This window comes from Pseudocercospora fijiensis (genome assembly GCF_000340215.1).
Source record: "Pseudocercospora fijiensis CIRAD86 unplaced genomic scaffold MYCFIscaffold_1, whole genome shotgun sequence".
In the NCBI taxonomy this organism is placed as follows: Eukaryota; Fungi; Ascomycota; class Dothideomycetes; order Mycosphaerellales; family Mycosphaerellaceae; genus Pseudocercospora; species Pseudocercospora fijiensis.
In genome coordinates this window covers 11,403,000-11,421,610 of record NW_006921532.1, presented here as the reverse complement: position 1 = coordinate 11,421,610, position 18,611 = coordinate 11,403,000, and the positions used below count along the sequence as shown (strand labels likewise).

The 18,611-nt window shown below is 42.3% G+C and overlaps 2 protein-coding genes across 2 annotated transcripts; one reads left to right on the top strand and one right to left on the bottom strand.

Annotated features, from left to right (window-relative positions):
• Positions 1-10,289: 10,289 nt before the first annotated feature.
• On the bottom strand, positions 10,290-12,414 carry MYCFIDRAFT_63593 (uncharacterized protein; the record flags this gene model as incomplete). The annotated part of the gene is made up of 6 exons (XM_007922084.1): positions 10,290-10,316; positions 11,227-11,380; positions 11,466-11,668; positions 11,728-11,749; positions 11,814-11,970; positions 12,255-12,414. The coding sequence occupies 6 exons, from the start codon at positions 12,412-12,414 to the stop codon at positions 10,290-10,292; spliced, it is 723 nt and encodes a 240-aa protein (XP_007920275.1).
• Positions 12,415-12,429: 15 nt separating this feature from the next.
• Positions 12,430-14,432, top strand: MYCFIDRAFT_171113 (uncharacterized protein; the record flags this gene model as incomplete). The annotated part of the gene is made up of 18 exons (XM_007924038.1): positions 12,430-12,442; positions 12,479-12,485; positions 12,534-12,732; positions 12,766-12,827; positions 12,860-12,922; positions 12,963-12,968; positions 13,007-13,056; positions 13,080-13,137; positions 13,164-13,296; positions 13,331-13,379; positions 13,418-13,486; positions 13,513-13,621; positions 13,656-13,756; positions 13,783-13,799; positions 13,832-13,868; positions 13,918-14,105; positions 14,137-14,161; positions 14,203-14,432. 18 exons carry the CDS (start codon positions 12,430-12,432, stop codon positions 14,430-14,432), a joined length of 1,416 nt encoding a protein of 471 aa, XP_007922229.1.
• Between the last annotated feature and the right edge of the window lie 4,179 nt (positions 14,433-18,611).

Below are 18,611 nucleotides of genomic sequence, written 5' to 3'. Positions count from 1 at the left end.
AAAGCTAAATTAGATAGTAAGTAGACCTTTACAAATAGTAAGTATCTAGGCTATAGCTATAAGGGTATAGACGCTTCTAGATTAGCCTTCTACTATTACAGATATAAAGGCGATAAAGTAAGAGATTAGAGTAGTATTAGAGGCTATATATAATTAGTATATAACTAGCTCGAGTAAAGCTAGGGTCCTAGTGCCTTAGGCAGGGCTTAGCGCTTAGCGTTAGGCTAACTAGCCTGCCTTCCTCCCTCTTCTCTTAGATCTTTATCGAATACTATACTAACCTACTACTACCCTATCTACCTACTAATATAACCCTTCTTATATAGTATTCGATCTACCTTTTAAGAGTAGTAGCTAGATAGTCCTTATTTCAAGCTTTTAGCGGTATAACTACGAAAACTATCGATTTAACTATATTACGCCTAAAGAATAGGACCTATACGTACTATTCTATCGAAACAACCGTACTAATTATTAAGTAAGGCCTTCTATACGGCCTATTATACTAAATTAATCGCACTAAGCCGATACCTACTAATTCCGCTATATCCGCACTATAGAGGCCTATAATACATTATTAGTATTACCCCTTATTATCTACCTCCATTCAGGCGCTTCGTGCACGTGACCGGCCTGCCGGCTTTATAAGCGAAGCGCCTAAGGACAAACCGTTTAAATTAGGCGTAGCTGCAGCTATACGATAGAGAATTTGTCCGCTCGAGGGTAATAGTACGACAACGACGCATTTAACAGATTTTGTTATATAAGATTGCACCTAGATATTCTAGTAAAGAAGGAGCGCGTCTTTTTTATATAGGATATAGACTAGAATTGACAGAATTATCTACTACAAACGTGTTTTATTGTTTGCGGCTATCTCGAAACCTCTCTCCCCTCCGGAGTCGTAACAAGATACCTAGTCGCTTAAAATTAACGCGACAACTCGGAGATCCATCTTTGAGAGGTTCTTTATAGCCTCTATAGCTCTGCTTTTGTATCGCAGCACTGCGTTGTTACTTTATTGTCGTCTAGGGCTACCGTCGCAATCTAAAGCCCGCCTTATGCGTTAAAAGTCCTGCACTATCCGCAAATTTTGTCTACCTCTTGTGATAATCTTTCTGTATGCATCCGTAGCTCGGTCCTCGATAGCATTTCTTGTATTATTTATTATGTTCAGATTTTGGTGTGTTTAGAGAGAGCGGTTTGTCTTTAGGCCCTCGCAAGCGAGGCGGCTTTTTAAGCTAAGCCTTGCTGCCTAAGGGCCTGAATAGAGGTAGCTTATTATAATAGCCGGCTTATTACGAAATACTAATAATAACTGCGGCGCCGCTAGTAGCGCTAGTAATAACAATACTAGTAGTATAGAGCCTACTAACAAAGAACCTGTAATTCTAGGCGATAATCTAGAATTGCCTATTAACGACGTTCTTAATAATATTGTTAATCGTCGATATAGCTAACTAGCCTTTAGCCCTTAGCTAGTAGCGAGACTTTAAGAAGCTACTCGGAACAGGCTCGCTGCTTTACGTTAAGAATAATAGCTAAAGGACAACCTTCTCGAGATTCGCCGCCTCTAGGAATCTCTAATAACTACTACTAAACTAATAGTAGGGCCTTCTTTACTACCTATTTAAAAGAAGGATACTAAACTTAAGGACTATACTATGTTTAATAGCTCTAGTAGAAAGCAATATAACGACTATATTCGTAACTATAAGCTTAATTAGCGAAACGTACTAAGGGCTCTTCTAGACGACTATTTGTTAGTCGTCTATGCTATATAGTATATTAATAGAGACCTAAAGCGTACCTAGGCTAACTATTCTAACTCCCTTAATAATTAGACCGCTATTTAGTAGCAGGACTATAAGACTATTATACTAAACACCCTTAGTAACCCTATATTGCGATAGTAATATAGATAGGACTAATACCTATATACTAAACAAAAGGCCGACTAAACCTCTCGATCCTTCGAGGCCTATCTAAAGACCCTTAAGGACGATTTGCTACCTAAGACCGACTCTATCTAGATATCTAAGATACGACCTAAACTAAGATAGGAATTAGTCCTTAAATTAGACCGCCGCCGTGTGTTTAAATAGGCTAACCTTATACGCATTTGCATTTAATTTATAGTCGAAGTAGAAATAGCTAAACGAGCTATCTAGCTTTAGTAACAACTAGAATCTAAGATACGGCTAGCCGTTAATAACCGTAGCTATAGTAGAAACTAAGGAAGTATATCCTAAACGAATACTACTAATAATAGAAACAGCAACGACTACTAACGTAGAAGAGGCAGAGGCCGATACTATAGTAGAAACCCCTAGTAAGAAAGAGGGCGAGGAAGGGGCTTATTTCTATATATCCCTAATCGTTCCTCTAATTCTAGCGCTAATCCGAACGGACCTAGCAGTGCCCTAACTAGATATAGGTGCTTTAATTATAATAGCACTACTTATTTACTAGGCTAATATAATAGACCTCGAGACTAGGCCCGAGTCGACCGTACTGCCGCTAAGTACTAAAAAGCCCTTTTAGTAGCTAACGCTATCCCTATAGGCTAACCTTCTAACTAGTCGAAAAAAGAATAAGCGCCGTACTAACTATTAGCCTCGTACGGCGTAAAACTATCGACATTATACTAGCTATTATACGTACCTGCCTTATATAGGATACGTATAGAACTAACTATAAAACTAAGGTTACGCTAGATCTAGGAAATTTAGTTAGTGCCCTTATTAGCTATCGCTTAGCTAAGCAATTAGACCTCCGATAACTAAATAGGGCTAACCTGCTAACCCTTGCTTAGTTTAATAACGCTCGGTACTTAACCTATAGAGCCTACTATATTCCTATAGTCCTAAAGGACGACCTCGGAAATAAGCGCCTACTAGACTTTACTGCCTACGTAGTAGATATAGACAACTTATATAGAGGAGCTACTATTATTATTAGTAACCCTGTCCTTAAGCAATACGCTATAGTTATAGACTTAGGTAGCTAATAGTAGCGATTTAGAATTGCTAGGAAGGAGAATATTAAACATATTAACGTTAGCGAGTGTCCTAATAACATTAAGGTCCTATTTATTAGCAACCTAACCTTAGCTAACCCGACTACCGACCTACTTAGTAGTAATAACGACGAACCTATGCCTCCTAATAGTATAGACCCTAAACAGCTCGAGCGTATACTAGAGCCTATTCGAGAGACCTATATTAATATATTTAAATACTACCTAGTATCGACATTGCCTATATTTAAAGAGACGGACTATAAGATCGATATTATATAGGGCAAGGAGGTTCCTTTTAGACTACTCTATAATCTTAGCGAACGCGAGCTTGCTATACTACGTGAGTACCTAGATAAGAACCTAGCTAATAGTCGAATTTAGTATAGTAACAGCCCTACTAGTATACCTATTCTATTCGTACTAAAGAAGGATAGTAGCCTACGCCTATATATCGATTATCGTAGGCTTAATACTGTTACTATTAAGGACCGCTATCTACTTCCGCTTATTAATAAGACCCTTAACCGCCTTTCTAGCGCCTGCTTTTATACTACGCTAGACATTAAGGATACGTACTATTATATCTATATTCGTAAGGGCGATAAATAGAAGACGGCCTTCTATACTCGTTATAGCTATTTTAAGTACTTAGTTATACTATTTAGGCTAGCTAACGCCCCTGCAATATTCTAGTCCTATATTAATCGGGCCCTATTAGGCCTACTAGACTACCTCTATATAGTTTACCTAGATAATATCCTAGTCTATACCTATTTACCTAATATTGCAGAACATTAGGCCGCCGTACGTAAGGTACTCGACCGCCTGCGGGCCTATAGACTATATTATAAGCCTTCTAAATGCACCTTTGCTACTAAGGAGGTAGCCTTCCTTAGCTTCCTCGTATTAACTAAGGGTGTTAAGGCTAATCCTAAACGGATTAAAACAATCACTAAATAGCTAACCCCTACTAGTATTAAGGAGCTTTAATTATTCCTAGGTTTTGCTAACTTTTACTGCCGCTTTATTAAGGGCTATTCGAGGCATATAATGCTATTAACTAAGCTTACTAAGACTAAGGCAAACCCTTCTAGAGAGTTTAAATAGACTAACAAAATACAAGCCGCTTTTAACGGCTTAAAGCAACGCTTTACTAAAGTCCCCTTATTATACTATTTCGTACTAAGCAAACAGATCCGAATTGAAACTAACGCTTTACAGTTCGCTATATTAGCTATTATATTACAATAGGCTAATAACAATTAATAGCACCTAATTGCCTTCTTTTTACGAAAGATAATCGATATAGAACGTTAATAATACGAGACCTACGAGTAAGAGCTCTTAGCAATCGTAGAAGCCTTTAAGCACTAGCGCTACTATCTCGATAGTATATAGTACACTATTTAGGTCTATACGGACTATAACAACCTCCGTAGAATTACGAAGGTTACTAGGGTTATAGGTCGATAGGCTAGATAGGCCGTCTACCTCGCCGGGTTCGATTTTAATATGCTATATTAGCTAGGCGTAAGTAACCCTGCTAATAGCCTATCGAGGCGACCTAATTACGATAGCGAGACTTACTAATCTATTAATTTATTGTTTCCAACCCTATAGTAGAAGATTGCTATAGCCTATAATATTAATAAGTAAGCGCAGAATAAGCGGCTTACTAGACTCTACGATAGCTTAAAGCATATTAATGCTCTTACTATATTAATAGTACGTATTAAGGCAAGGGCTAACGATATAGATAGGAAGAATTATAATAACTCCCTAGTCGATATTGCTATATATAGTAATAGCGATAGTACTACTATAGTTAATCTAGCTACTAGTGCTATTAGATATATATAATACGTACCTCGTTTAATAGTAAGGATGCTACTAAATAACCTTATAAATAGGGATAGTTAATCGTTTATAGATGAGCTATTATATGCTTAGTAGAGGGACGCCTTTGCTACTAAACGTATCGATAAGCTTATAAGTAGGCGAACGACACGATCTAGTAAGAGTAACTAGTCGATCGATAATAAGGGTTACTTAAGGTTTAAGGGTAGATACTATATCCCCGCTAAACATTCGATCCGATAAGAACTTCTTAAGCGATACTATAATAGTAAGCTTGCCGGTTACTATAGTATAGAGAGGTCGCACGAGCTACTATTACGTATATACTACTAGCTAAATAGTAAGCGGGATATAAAGGAATACGTTAATATATATGCTATATACTAACGTATTAAGGCACTAAAGCATTAGCCTTTTAGCGAGTTGTCCTTATTACTAATCCCTTATAAGCTATTTGTAGAGCTTATAATAGACTTTATTATAGGTCTTCCCCCTACTAAGCGAAAAGGAAGTAAAGATATCTTTAACGCTATCCTAGTCGTCGTAGACTAGTTTACTAAGGGCGCTCGCTATATCCCTACTCGGAAGGATTAGACGGCTATTAACTTAGCTAAGTTACTATAGAATAACATCTTCTATAGCTATTAGGGGACCCCTAAGGGGATAGTCCCCGACCGAGGGTCGATATTTATATCTTACTATTAGAGTAAGATATACCTATAGCTAAGACTTAAGTATCGCCTATCTATAGCGTTCTATCTATAAACAGATAGCTAGACCGAGAGGCAAAACGCTACCCTATAGCAGTACCTACGTAGCTATATTAACGAGAACCCTAACGATTAGGTTAATCTCTTATAACTAGCGGAATTCGTATACGGTAATAGTATGTATTTATTAACTAAGGTCTTACTATATATAGCTATAATAGGCTAGAACGCTGCTATACTATAAGACCTACTATCGCTCGAGGCCGAGCGTAAGGAAAGGGAAGCGTATTAAGTACTAACCCCTAAGATACTAGTAGCTATTAAGGGGGTTTAAAAGATGCGGGAAATTTACGCTAAGTTAGCTAACAAACTAGCGAAGGCCTAGGCCTATTAGAAGGCCTACTATAACAAACACTATACCCTAATAACCTTTAAGCAAGGCGATATAGTTATACTTAGTACGAAGAACCTCCGTATCCGTAAACACCCCTCGCCTAATAGCAAAACAAGGCCTAAACTCGCACTAAGGTATATTAGCCCTTTCTGTATCCGAGAACCTAGGGGCACCTAGGCCTATTAACTATAGCTTCTACCTTATTATACTATCTATAACACCTTCTATATATCCCTCCTTAAGCCGTACTACCTACGCGAAGGGGATAAGGCGCCTACTAAATCCGAGGACATACTAGCTAATAGTAAAGAGCTATAGTCTATAGAACGTATTCTAAAGCATTAGACTAGGCAAGGCAAGAAGGAATACCTCCTAAGATAGCAAGGCTATTTACCTAAATAGGACTCGTAGGAGGCTAAGGACTCGTTTAAGAATATAGGCTTATATAGCCGAGTTGTTAGATAAGTATTAGACTAGCGTAAAGAACAAGAAGAAGGCTAAAAGCTTATAATATTACTAAGAGAGACCTAGGATTAATGCTACCCCCGGGGTAACATTTGCTAACTAATTAGAGGCCGGCAAACTAGGACAATAAGACTATACTAGCGCGCTATAACGTATTAACTAATCGCCTACTCTTCTAAAAGATATCTACCTCTCTACTACCGAGCCCTATAGGTCCCTCTTTTATTTATTTATCCTATAGAGCCTCGAGGCCTAAGCGATCGATAAGGGCGATACGCGCGCGTACGAATAATAGTAATAAGGATAATAGTGTCGCGCTACGAGCTAGTAGTATGCCGATAGCCGATACGGCTATATTAGTAATAGTATTATAGAGTATATTACTAGTCGAAGAAGGAAATCGGAAGTAAGGTAAAGTTAGCGCTAAGACGGCTAGTGCCGCTATTATTAATATTACCTACTATTATCGCTATACCTATAAGAATAACCTTACCTATACTATAGCCTAAGGCTAAGACGCTAGGTTAAAAGGGTTAAGCCGTTCGAAGGACTTAGGGACTAAAAAGGTTAAACGATTAATAGACTAACTAAAGGCAAAAATATAGAGCTAAGCTAGCTAGGGTCGATCTTGCGGATAATAGGTTACTCCTCGATCTTTCCGACCCTTTAAGCGAGGCAAACCTTAACTATTATACTTATAATAGCCTTTACTTATAGAAACTAGACGAACTGCGTTTTTGAAAAGATAAGATTAATTAATAATTAAAGGCTGCTAAACCTAACTAATTAGGGCTAGCGAAACTACGATAGTAAATAATAGCCCTCGTAATAATAAGAACAACCCTTAGAAGCGGATATTTCTAGGTCTTTTAGAGTAGACGCAAAGAACTCGGACAACCTTACTTAGAACGGGGGCAGTGCTGCAATACCCCGTATACCTACCTATTATAGCAGAGAAGGTACGCTCGTATTATAATTAGTTACTAGCCTTTAATTCGTATAGCTATATAACCCCTTATTATTACTATAGTAGTAGTAATAGCGTAGTTAGAAGTTAGATATTGTCGGAGGTAAGGTTTAGATAGGATAATGTAATTAGTCGGTTAACTGTTAGTTAAGCGTTTGATTTAGCGCGGAGCGAGTTAGTTATTAGACTTGCTAAGTTAGTATAAAGAGATTAGAATAGAGGCATAGAGGGCTACGAGGGCGTAGCCTTTAGAAGGGAAGCGTATATTAGAGGCTATATGTAATTAGTATATAACTAGCTCGAGTAAAGCTAGGGTCCTAGTGCCTTAGGTGGGGCTTAGCGCTTAGCGTTAGGCTAACTAGCCTGCCTTCCTCCCTCTTCTCTTAGATCTCTATCGAATACTATACTAACCTACTACTACCCTATCTACCTGCTAATATAACCCTTCTTATACTTTACTCGAGCTAGTTATATACTAATTATATATAGCCTCTAACATTCTACTACTATAGAGATATTATTTACGAGAATATAGATCTAGCGAGGCTAATAATATTATTATAACTAGCTAGTACTAAGAAAGATAAGATTAATAAGCTTACGAAGCTCTTTAAGTAATAATACTAATAGCTATAAGGCCTTCTATAGGGCGCTATATAGCAAGGCCTTGCTACTAACTAAATTCTTTACTAGTAGCCCTACTAGCTATACTAGGCGATACCTCTACCCTCTTTATCTACTTCTATATACTAAGTTTTATAGTTATACTATATTAGAGCGTAATAGTAGGCGAGTTATATATAGCTATAGAGAGCGTAGGGACCGAGAGGAAATCCGTAGAGCTACGAGAGGCTTTAGTATAGAGGAAACTATACTCTTAGATATCTATAAGGACCGCTTATATCTCCTCTACTAGTATCGGCTTATATACTAAATTTCGTAGGTTAGTAGGATATCGAGGGAGGAATAGAAGGTAAGGAAACTAGATATCTATAAGCTAATAATCCTCCGCGAAGCTAGCTAGCTAGTAGCGGCCGCTATTTAGATATAAGAACAACTCGAATTAAGTTATTAGATTAGTAGAACTAGTAAGCGGACCTTAGCTTCCCCTATATAGCAGCTACTTAACTATATTATATTATATTACCGTTAAATTAAATATATATTAAGATATTACCTTTCTTATCTTTAGCGCGTTTTATTATACATTAAAATATATTATAGTTATTAAGATATAGCGGTACGAAGGTATTACTATATAAAGCCGAAGTTTGCTAAGACTATAAATCCGCTACATAAAATGTTTCTATCCGCTAAGTATTAAAACCCCAAGTAAACACACAAAAAGATGATGCGCTGTGTACAGCGTCTGAACACTTCGGAGTGAAAGTGGGTATTCACCAGATCCCTGTTTCTCAAGGATTACAGCGAATAGAAACTTGTTATTCAGCGGGCCGCGCCTAGTTACTTTCACTCCGAAGTGTAAAGACGCTGTATACCGTAGCGCAGCGTGCCGTGCCGTGCCGCACCCATCTCACCCAACGTTGAACAAGCTGCAGCCTGCAGGCGAGACTTTCCACGCCGTCCGCCGGTCTGAGAAAGACAACGCATCTCTCCTCTCCTAGTCCCGTGACGACTGCGAACAATACCATTCTCGGTCCAACGTGACAACGTGACGAGCAAGAGATTTTCCAAGTGATCATGCTCTGGCCTGTGCCACTAGCAAAAATTTCCTCACCTTTGACTCCAACACGCAGCGCAGCAATGAGACATCGGAGTGCACCGGAAATGCTCACACATGTCTCTCGCTTGTTGTGACGGGAGTCTGTGAGTCGTTCGCCGCCGTCGGGAGATTTGTCGGCGGACAGTCATCAGACTCATCATCATTAGACACCTTTTGCCGGCGGAAGAGGTGTTATTATTTCCGACAGACGACGCGGTGCGAGTGTGGGATGAAACACCCGTAACACTGCGAGACAGAACACGTGAGCATTCTCTGTGGTGTTGGTGGTGGTGACACGCTGCAAATTTGCCGTTATTCTACAGTACAAGAGTCAAATGGCGACGTCAGCGACAACCACCACGCGCCGATTCGTCCGGCAATAGTTCTAGAATACACTTGGCGTTCCGCTTACCAGCAAGGCCGCAGCGACGTATCGTGAACACGAAAGCAAGATGGCTATGGCTGGTGGCATTCCAGGCAACGACGAGCTATGATCCTATCGCGAAGACGACGACTTTGCCTCGGACTTGGCCACAATCTGTGCGCGAAACATCTGACACCAATTCACGAGAGTGATCAACTACCAAGTTCGGCCATCTCCAGGCAGCGACGATGATCTCCAGCCCGCGCAAAGCATGAACACCACCCGCCGAGAATTGGACACGAGGAATATCGCTATGCGTCCAATTCGCCTTCCAAGTTGTGTCTGAAAATTGAGCTGTACTATATTAGCTTCACTCTATATCTCTGTAGGTAACCTGCTAGATCGCTATACTCTGTCCTCGAGAATAAGCTTAATAGAATCCAAAAAATTCTATAGACTATAATAGCTCTTAGGCACGAAACACTAAAAATGCTTAAAATAAAGTAGTTTAATATTATTTCGCCTAAAGACATTAGTAATATTCTCGCTAAGTATATTATAGTTATGCGATCATCTGGTCCGTTACTAGTATTAAACGATTTATTTAAATTATAACGAGTATACGACAGTCCTTCGAATAATGCCTTATCTTTACTACTAGATAATTTACCTTAGCTAAAATTCTATTTAAATGCCTTAAAAACTCGGCTACTATTAGATTCTTAGTTCGATTAGAATCTTATAGGCTATAGCAGTAATAGAGAGCCTTATATACGCTTATATATATCTACTCTCTCTCTCTCTCTCTCTCTCTCTCTTATATATATACACAGCTAACAGCGTACTAAAATTAAACGGAAATAACACCACTAGTAGCAAAGTCTCAAAGAATCCCACTACATTCAGCATATATATGTTTCATTTCAAACTCTGTCCACTACTTATAAACAATCAAATCAATCATGACAATACATGTATGCATCCTCATCTCCAACTCCACTAACCCCCACCCATCCATCCCCTCCCCCCCTCCCTCCTCACTCCCGATTCATAAAAAACGGACACTCCCCACCCGAAATCCTCCCCATCTCCTCCCTCGCCCTCTTCGTCTCCTCACTCCCCGCATCCGCAACAACCGCCTCCCCAGCCTGAGGTTTCACACCCGGAGAAAATTCTGCACTTCGAGCCTTAGATCCATCGCCCTCAACAGCAGCAGCAGGATGGATGGATTCTTTGTCCCCAGTGACAGAAGAAGAATAAATCGAACGAGGAGGGACATCTTCTTGTTCTTGTTGAGGAAGAGTTTCGATTCGAGGGATGACCTCCGAGACATGTTGAGCGTTGGATTCAGGTTTTGAGATTTCGATTTCGATTTCTCGGTCAGAGCCTTGGGAAGCAGCGGCCGTTTCGAAAATTTTCTGTGCTGCGGGAGTCGAAGTCTCATGCTGGGGGGCAGGAAGATTTGGGGTTGTGGAAGGTTGTTGTGCTTCGGGAGTGGTGGTGGTGGAGATTGGGTTGGGTTGTTGTGGCTTGGAGGAGGTTTGACCAGGGAGAGGTTGATCGTCAGCTCCGGCAGCAGGGTTTGGTGTGGCGTCTCCACCAGACTTGGGAAGAGGAGGAGGAGAAGGCTCTGTCTTGCCTTGTGGTACAGTGGTAAAATCATTCGGTCCGACATCAAGAGCATCGACCATCTCGACGTTTCGATTCATGACTTCCTTGTTAACGACTCCGTGAGGGGCAATCTGTCGAAACATTTCGAGAGGATCCATCCAGGTTTGTATGGCTTGAAGACGGACTTTGTCGTCGACTTCGGCGACGGTGACACCTTCGATATCAATCTGACCGCCATGGGCCTTGGCGGTGACTTTCTGGCCCTTGCTGTGTACGACGTTAGCAAAAGCACGACCGCCGGTTTGGAATGTTGTAGCACGGGATTGCGTAACAGGGTACGCCGACGACGTACTCATTGAATCCCACATAGTCATTCTTCATCACGCCCCAGTGACGCCACCTGAAAGCCACTCGTGGTGGGCCGCTGTATACTTCCAAAACTTCCCAGGCGAAGGTGGGCATCATACGTTTGAAGGTCTTGTGGCTTGATGCGAAGTCTGAGTTCTCGGGGCTGTAGTACTCGTTCGGTGCGATGATGCCGTTGTAGGTGCCGACCTTGATGGAAATGTAAGTCGAACGATCAAGAAGGCAGGTGTAAACGATGTGTCACTTACCCTTATCATATGCTCTGCGTCCCTGGCGGCCAAGCTTGTCAGTCGCTCACCTCACTCACAATGACACAAAACGTGAAGCGACTTACTGTGGCGGACCACCTCCCATGGCGAAGGAGTACTTCTCGTGATCAATTGTCCTCCAATCCGACAAGCGCGGCTTGAATGACGCTTCGACCTCCCAATTCTTCACCAAGTTCTCCACCATCTCTTCCAGGCTTCCCGGTTGATGATTCATGCGTTTGCCTGGACATGGCGGTCAGCAGGAATTTCATTGGAAAGCATGGCCACCCTCTCGGAAAGACGGAAGAACAATGGTCGGTTCTGCGTAATGTTGCGATGTTGTAGAGGGTGAGCGCGAGAAATGCTTGGCTTCCAGAGAGGTAGACTTTAGCTACAACCGACCTGTAGCTCGGAACGCCATGCCACGTGGTTATCAAGGAACTCATGCTGTAGCACAGCGGGAGTCACCGTACATGCCACCGTGAGAATAACGATGACCAGTCGTCATGTGTGAAAGCGTCACATACCTTCAGCCCAGACCTTGCGAGTCTTCGTGTAGTCGGGTGCTTTTCCATATCGCCACTGGACGTCCTTATCACTGAAGACGGCATTTGGTGATGCCAAGTAGTCTGGGATTTTTGGTGTTTCCTCGACCGGTGGCGCTGCTTGAACGTCTTCCATTGTCATTGTTTTCTTGTCTTGATGTGCGTGGTTGGTAAGATTGCGCGAGGTATAGTTTGAGTCGTGTGAGTCGTCTGGTGGAAGGGCAGATTCGAGTAGAGAAGTTGGTCAAGAGAGGAGCGAAGGAAGAGCATCATTTATTCTCCAAAGTCTGCACTCGCATATGCCACGGAGCTTCGATCCGTCATCAACGGGCTACTGCAGACGCACGACAAGGAGTGCGGAATGGCTGGCCATCGGTACTCGCGGCCAGCTGCATATTCAAGGCCCGTAATCCTTGAGAGTCCCAGGACACGACACCGGACGTTGAGGAGACACGACTATGTGTAACCAAATGGCAATTGCAATGGGTTCTAGAAACGTTGGCTAGAAGCAATTGCAAAGATTCCTGCAGCCCCAGCTGAACAGGGAAGGCACAAGTGAATCATTCATTCGTTCGTTCCGAAGCAAGGCGTGATTTTGAGGTATTGCATGTGTTTCTGTGCGTTTCCACGGTAGCGAGCACGTTCAATCTGTAACAGCAAGCCGTCTAGCAAGGGATGCCTTGCTGTAAGGAGTCCGTGATAGTGGTCACTATTCTAGCTTGATGCAGTGATAGGACGGTCACGGGCGAGGTCGATCATGGTGTCAGAGCGGCAGTATTCCCAAGTGCAGACATCCTCCGCGAGCAGCGAGTAGGAAGCGCCGCAATCTGACTGATCGGAAATTCGACAATCGCGCCTCGCCAGAGTGAGGGCATCGGTGGAGATCTGCAGGCGACGAAAGTCGGTTCTGTGTAACTCGTATCCCTGTCGTATCGTGGCACCTGCATACTCTTCGAAGTGCGATCCTATGGCCAGGACAGGACCGAGAGACGCACGGCCCACTGATGCCGTTCAAATGTTGATGGTGAGTGAATGGTTGTCGCCCTGCAATCAAACAGTCTTTCACGTCAGCCTTCCTCGGCGGCCTCTGTGCTAATCCTTCGAGATGTTTGCGAGTGAATGGTTGTCGCACTGCAATCAAACAGTATTCACGTCAGCCTTCCTCGGCGGCCTCTGTGCTAATCCTTCGAGATGTTTGCGCCACGCCATGGACCGTGAACAACGTGTGCTGTCGGGACAGCGAAGCCCGACCTCCTATCAAGTGCGTACAGTATGCATATTCCCCGTGTGACAATGGGCATATCTTCTGCTCGGTACCAAGCCTGCAATGAGTGGTGTACTGCAGACACGTGGGATTGATTGATTGTGAGCCGCAGCTTGCAGGTATGGTAGAACGGAGTTCGCATCTTCAAAGTTGTGCGTTGCTCACTGCAGTACGTCCACCCATTTCCCTCGACCTGCCACCTTCAGCCTCCACGCGGACCGTGATGTGATGTGAGAGCACATCCAGTAATGTGCAACAATCCAGTTGACGCTCCTTCGGTCCAGACGCTCATCAGCGAAGCATTGCGCTGGATCGCATCCTCGCTCGACCACGTGCAATAATTCCACAGCAGTACGATTGACACCTGTCGGGTCCCGTGAGCTCGCGCTATCCCCTCTGACACCGGCGTCTTTGGCGTGACCAGCGTCAACAAGTGGCCGCAATTGTTTGCGGTCTTGTGTTGCGTGGCATCCAACAACTACGGGTTGAACGAAGACCACGTCACCACGCGTTCATTGTCCTCTGGCGCCGTGAGCTGTCCCGTCGGCGGACTAGTGGTTGCTAGTTGTGTGGCGAAATAACAACAGTAGCGAAATGGAGGCTAGGTATGAATCGTGGTTCATCCGTGCACCAGTCGTAAGCCAGGGTAAAGGGCATATCTTGCAGCGGCTCTGGGCACAGCTCTCTTGAATCCGATCCGTCCTCGTCCTGCAGGTAGACTCTTATCAGAAAAGTCTAGCCAGGCCTCCGATACCCTTCTCTCGGCTGGGATGTCGGATGAGATAGTCGGGTCACTGCCTTCTTCTTCCAACCGCATCAAGAACTTTCCCACCTTCCAAGCTGACCAGGAGGACCACATGCACTCCTGCCTTGGGTGCGCGGCAGAGATCGGCTAGGTTAAGTCGGTCGCGCGCGCGCGACTATAATTAACGCGCAATATGGTGCGATTATTATTAAGTCGCAGGCATAACTCGTAGGCATACAATATATAGATTTTGCAGTAGATTAGACCTAAGACCTAAGACAATAGATTATAGATATTAACCCTTCTAAAAGCAGTCTCTAGAGCTACTTCTTCTACGTATTCGTTATAAGCAGGTAGATTGCTATTTAAACTGTCGCTAATAACGTCGTAGATAGCGCTCTATAATAATACTATAGTATTAGCTACTACCGTAATCTCTTCCTCGTCTATTTACTAGAGCTATTCCTAAGTAAAGTCGCCGCTAGTAGATAGAGTCGTCTGCTTCCGCTTCTTATTACTATTATTATTTAAGACCTCGCTACGAAGGACTCGATAGTTAAAGTAGATAAAGATTAGCTAATTAAGCCGCTCTATAGTTAGACGAGAACGGAGCCTTATCTATATTAGTTTAAGGGCTAAGAACGTCCGCTTAGTAGTTATAGTATTAGCTATAGCTTAATAAAGCCGTAGAGCGTATATTGCTAGCAATAGTAAAGTAGTAGCCCTATTGCTCTAGAAGATCTTTATATTGTCGCTATAGCGTATCTAGCAGTCGTTAGAAGCGGTAAACGAGCCTCTTTTATAGATATAATCGTACTAAGCGGCTTCGATAGCAAGCTACTTCTCGGTATCGTTTATAGTAGCTCTTAAGGCATCGAGTATAAGGGCTTACTTAGTAGAAGTCGGCTTTATATCCTACTAGACTATCGCTAGGTTAAGGAAGTATACTGCCTAGTAATGCTTAGTTGTTTGCTATATAAACCTCTCTTGCTATCTAGTAATAGTTGTAGTCGACTTACGAGTAATAAGAACGTGCTAGATACCTTCGAGAAGCTTACGAATAGGTAGAGGGCTAGTATCGACCTACTTCTCGAGGATAGCTTTATAGGCAAGCTAGCGAGGTATTACCTTCTCGAGCGTAGCTTCTTTAGATTAAGATAAGATTAAGTAGTTATTAAGTAGCTCTAGTAGATTAATTGCCGCGGAAAGATTACTCTAAAACTTATAGTCCGTAATTAAAGAACGCGCGTTATAGTCTAGAGTATAGAGAGGGTCGCGAATAAGCTCTTAAAGGGTATACTTACTACGTTTAAGTAACTTAAAGAAGGCGATAATAGTCGGCTAGCGAGTATCGTATATACTAATAAGTAAGAAGGTCTTATTATATACCTCTTTCTGTTTGCGCTTTAGAAGCTAGTATATCGCCTTCTTCCGCGATAGGTAAGAGACAATATACTAAGCCTAGTCGTATAGAACCGCTATTTCCGGATATTTAAAGAAGTCTCGCATTAACAATGCGCTTCCGTATAAGTCGTATAGCATTATAATAACGTAACTTAGCGCTTCGTTTTCTTTTAGTAGGCGCATTATCTTTAGGTTTGTCGTATACGTATTAAACGCGATCGAGCTAACTATAAGAAAATAGGTATATAGCAACGTATAGAACACCCTCTACTAATCGCCGTAGTAGAAAGTAGAACTAAACCGTGCCTTTTTTAGAACAGGGCAGAGTGTTTACTATTAACTAGGCTACGTACGGATAGTATATATGCCGAGCCGGTAACCGAGTATATTCGTACGAGCGACCGAGCTTTTCCGCGTATACGCTAAGTAGGCTTTACGCTAGCGAGATAGTACCGCAGTATACGTAATAACATTATATAATTGTTATATAGGCTTGCTAAGGTATAATAGGAGACTTTACTTACTTAGGTTCTTATAATTATCTCCTTCCCCTAGTATAGCTATCCTAGCTATAGGGCAATATAGTAAATTATACTATTTCTTATACTCTGCGCTATACTTGCGCGTCTTATACGCACCTATCGCTAGGCTATAGTTGCTAGGCGCGTTATAATTTGCATCGTAGTTACTTGTTTGTTTATAGATTTAAAGCGCGGCTACTTCTAGTACTAACTAGAGGTTGCCTAAATTTCTAAGAACGCGGTAGCTACGCGAGAACGCAAGCTATCTAAAAGCGAGGCGAGTATTTAAAGCATTCGAAGCCCGCTTAAAAACTTCTTCTTTTTCTAAGCGCTCTAAACACTACCCGCCTACCCCCTGCCTACTCCCCCTTTACGCCTCCCTAGCATTACTTAAAGATTTTTCTTTCTTAAACATCTATTAAAAAAAACATTACTAGTATAGCTACTCCTTCGCGTACCTTAGGTAAGCGCGCCGTAGGCGCTCCGCCCTCGATACCTACTACGCCTACCTAGCGCCTACTAAAAGTCCTAGAGAGCTATACTCGTTGCTTTAGGCATATAACGGCTAATAGTACGTTTTCTCGCCCCTTGCTACGTATACGCGTTTCGCAACTAACTCGCCTTAGATAACCTGTCTAAGCTCTACGTAGGCGGCAATATAGACCCTGCTACTAAGCGTAACTATAATCGCTACCGTAGTAGCTATTATACCTATACTCCTATTACGGTACGCGCGCTAGTATCGCTACTAGCCCGCATCCGCGCTGTATGCGCTATACGCGACCTTTACAATCTAGACGGCTACGACTCCGTTAAGGAGTCTAACGAGGCCTTAGAGGCACTCTAGGCTAACCTAGACGCCGTCGTCGCACGTAGGTTTCTTATACGCTCTGCTTGCGCTTCGTATACTAACCTCCTTATTAGTTATCCTATCTACGCTCGACGCCTTCTTTATTAAGAAGAATAAGGTAACTCTAGGCGGTAAAGCCCTAGCCCGTAAAGGGGCCGCTAGCGGGTCCCTTACGAATATTAACCTACTTAGTACCCTCGAGAATATCGGCACTAACTTAGCCGGCTTAGTAGAGATCGGTCGTTAGGTATAGTTTTTTCCTATAGCCTCGTCTTATCTACGCTTTATATACTAATTGCACTAGAACCTCGCTTAGCGCGTCGGCGCTAACGCCGTCGCTACTGTCGATACCGCTATAGGTATCGAAGAGGAGGACGAAGAGGAGGAGTCTAAGGATAAGTAGAGTAGGCGGCCTGCTATCGCTGCGCCTACGCGGCGCCTTCTTTATATATACTAGGCTAATAGGCCTTTTTTAGTAGCGAAACGAGTACGTATCTACTATTTTTCTTAAGTTTCATTTTCTTTTGTTTTAATTACTACCTACGCTTACGCTTCGCTTAAGCTTCGAACTCGTCTAATGCTATAGAATCTTTAATATAAATAGCTAGCTCCTAAGTATTATATTCTTTAGGCTATCCTCGCTACTTAATAAGGTAGTACGCCTTCCGCTTCTTTATCTTCTTTGCTACGATTGTTTCTATCTACTACTTATCGCCTTTAGCGACGGGTATGCTTACTTTATACTCCTCGCTATCGCGCCTATACTAAGGCTCGAGGAGGGAAATATAGAAAACATTATAGATCTTCGTACTTGACGGTATTGCTAGGCGGTATACCTACGCTCTAACTGCGTTAATAATACGGAAAGGCCCTATATACTTTAGGCTAAGTTTCTTCTTTAGGACATCTAAGCTAATATTCTTTGTCGATAGTAAGACTAGGTTACCTATACTATATGTCTTAGTAGTGTAGTATATATTGTATTGCTTAGCCTAGTATTCTGCTGCTTTCTACTAGCGTTCTATAAGCGTTTTATGCGCTTTCCGTAGTCGCTCCGCAGCGTCGATAGCTACTAGTACCCTTCCCTTAGTTAGCTCGTCCCGAGCTAGTAGCTTATTTGCGCTTAGCATTAAATTAGGGTTGAAGCCGTAGAGCATCTTAAAGGGGCTTATACGTAACGTAGGATAAACGCTATTATTATAGGCAAACTCCGCCTAAGGTAATAGTTTAGCCTAATTATCCTAATTCTTAGAGTAATAGTATCGTAGGTATTACTCGAGGGTCTAGTTCGCGCGTTCGGTTTGCCTATTAGTCTAAGGATAGAAGGCTATACTAAGCCTATGCTTTATATACGCTTCGAAGCAGAAGTCGCTCTAAAACTAGCTAGTAAAAAGCGATCTACGATCGCTAATAATGCCTAATAGTACTCTAAAACGCCTAATTACCTCCCTTTAAAGGATATCCGCGAGTTCTACTACTATATACTTCTTCGTCGTTAGGATAAAGAGGCTTATCTTCGTATAGCGGTCGACTATTACGAGGATCGTAGTATATA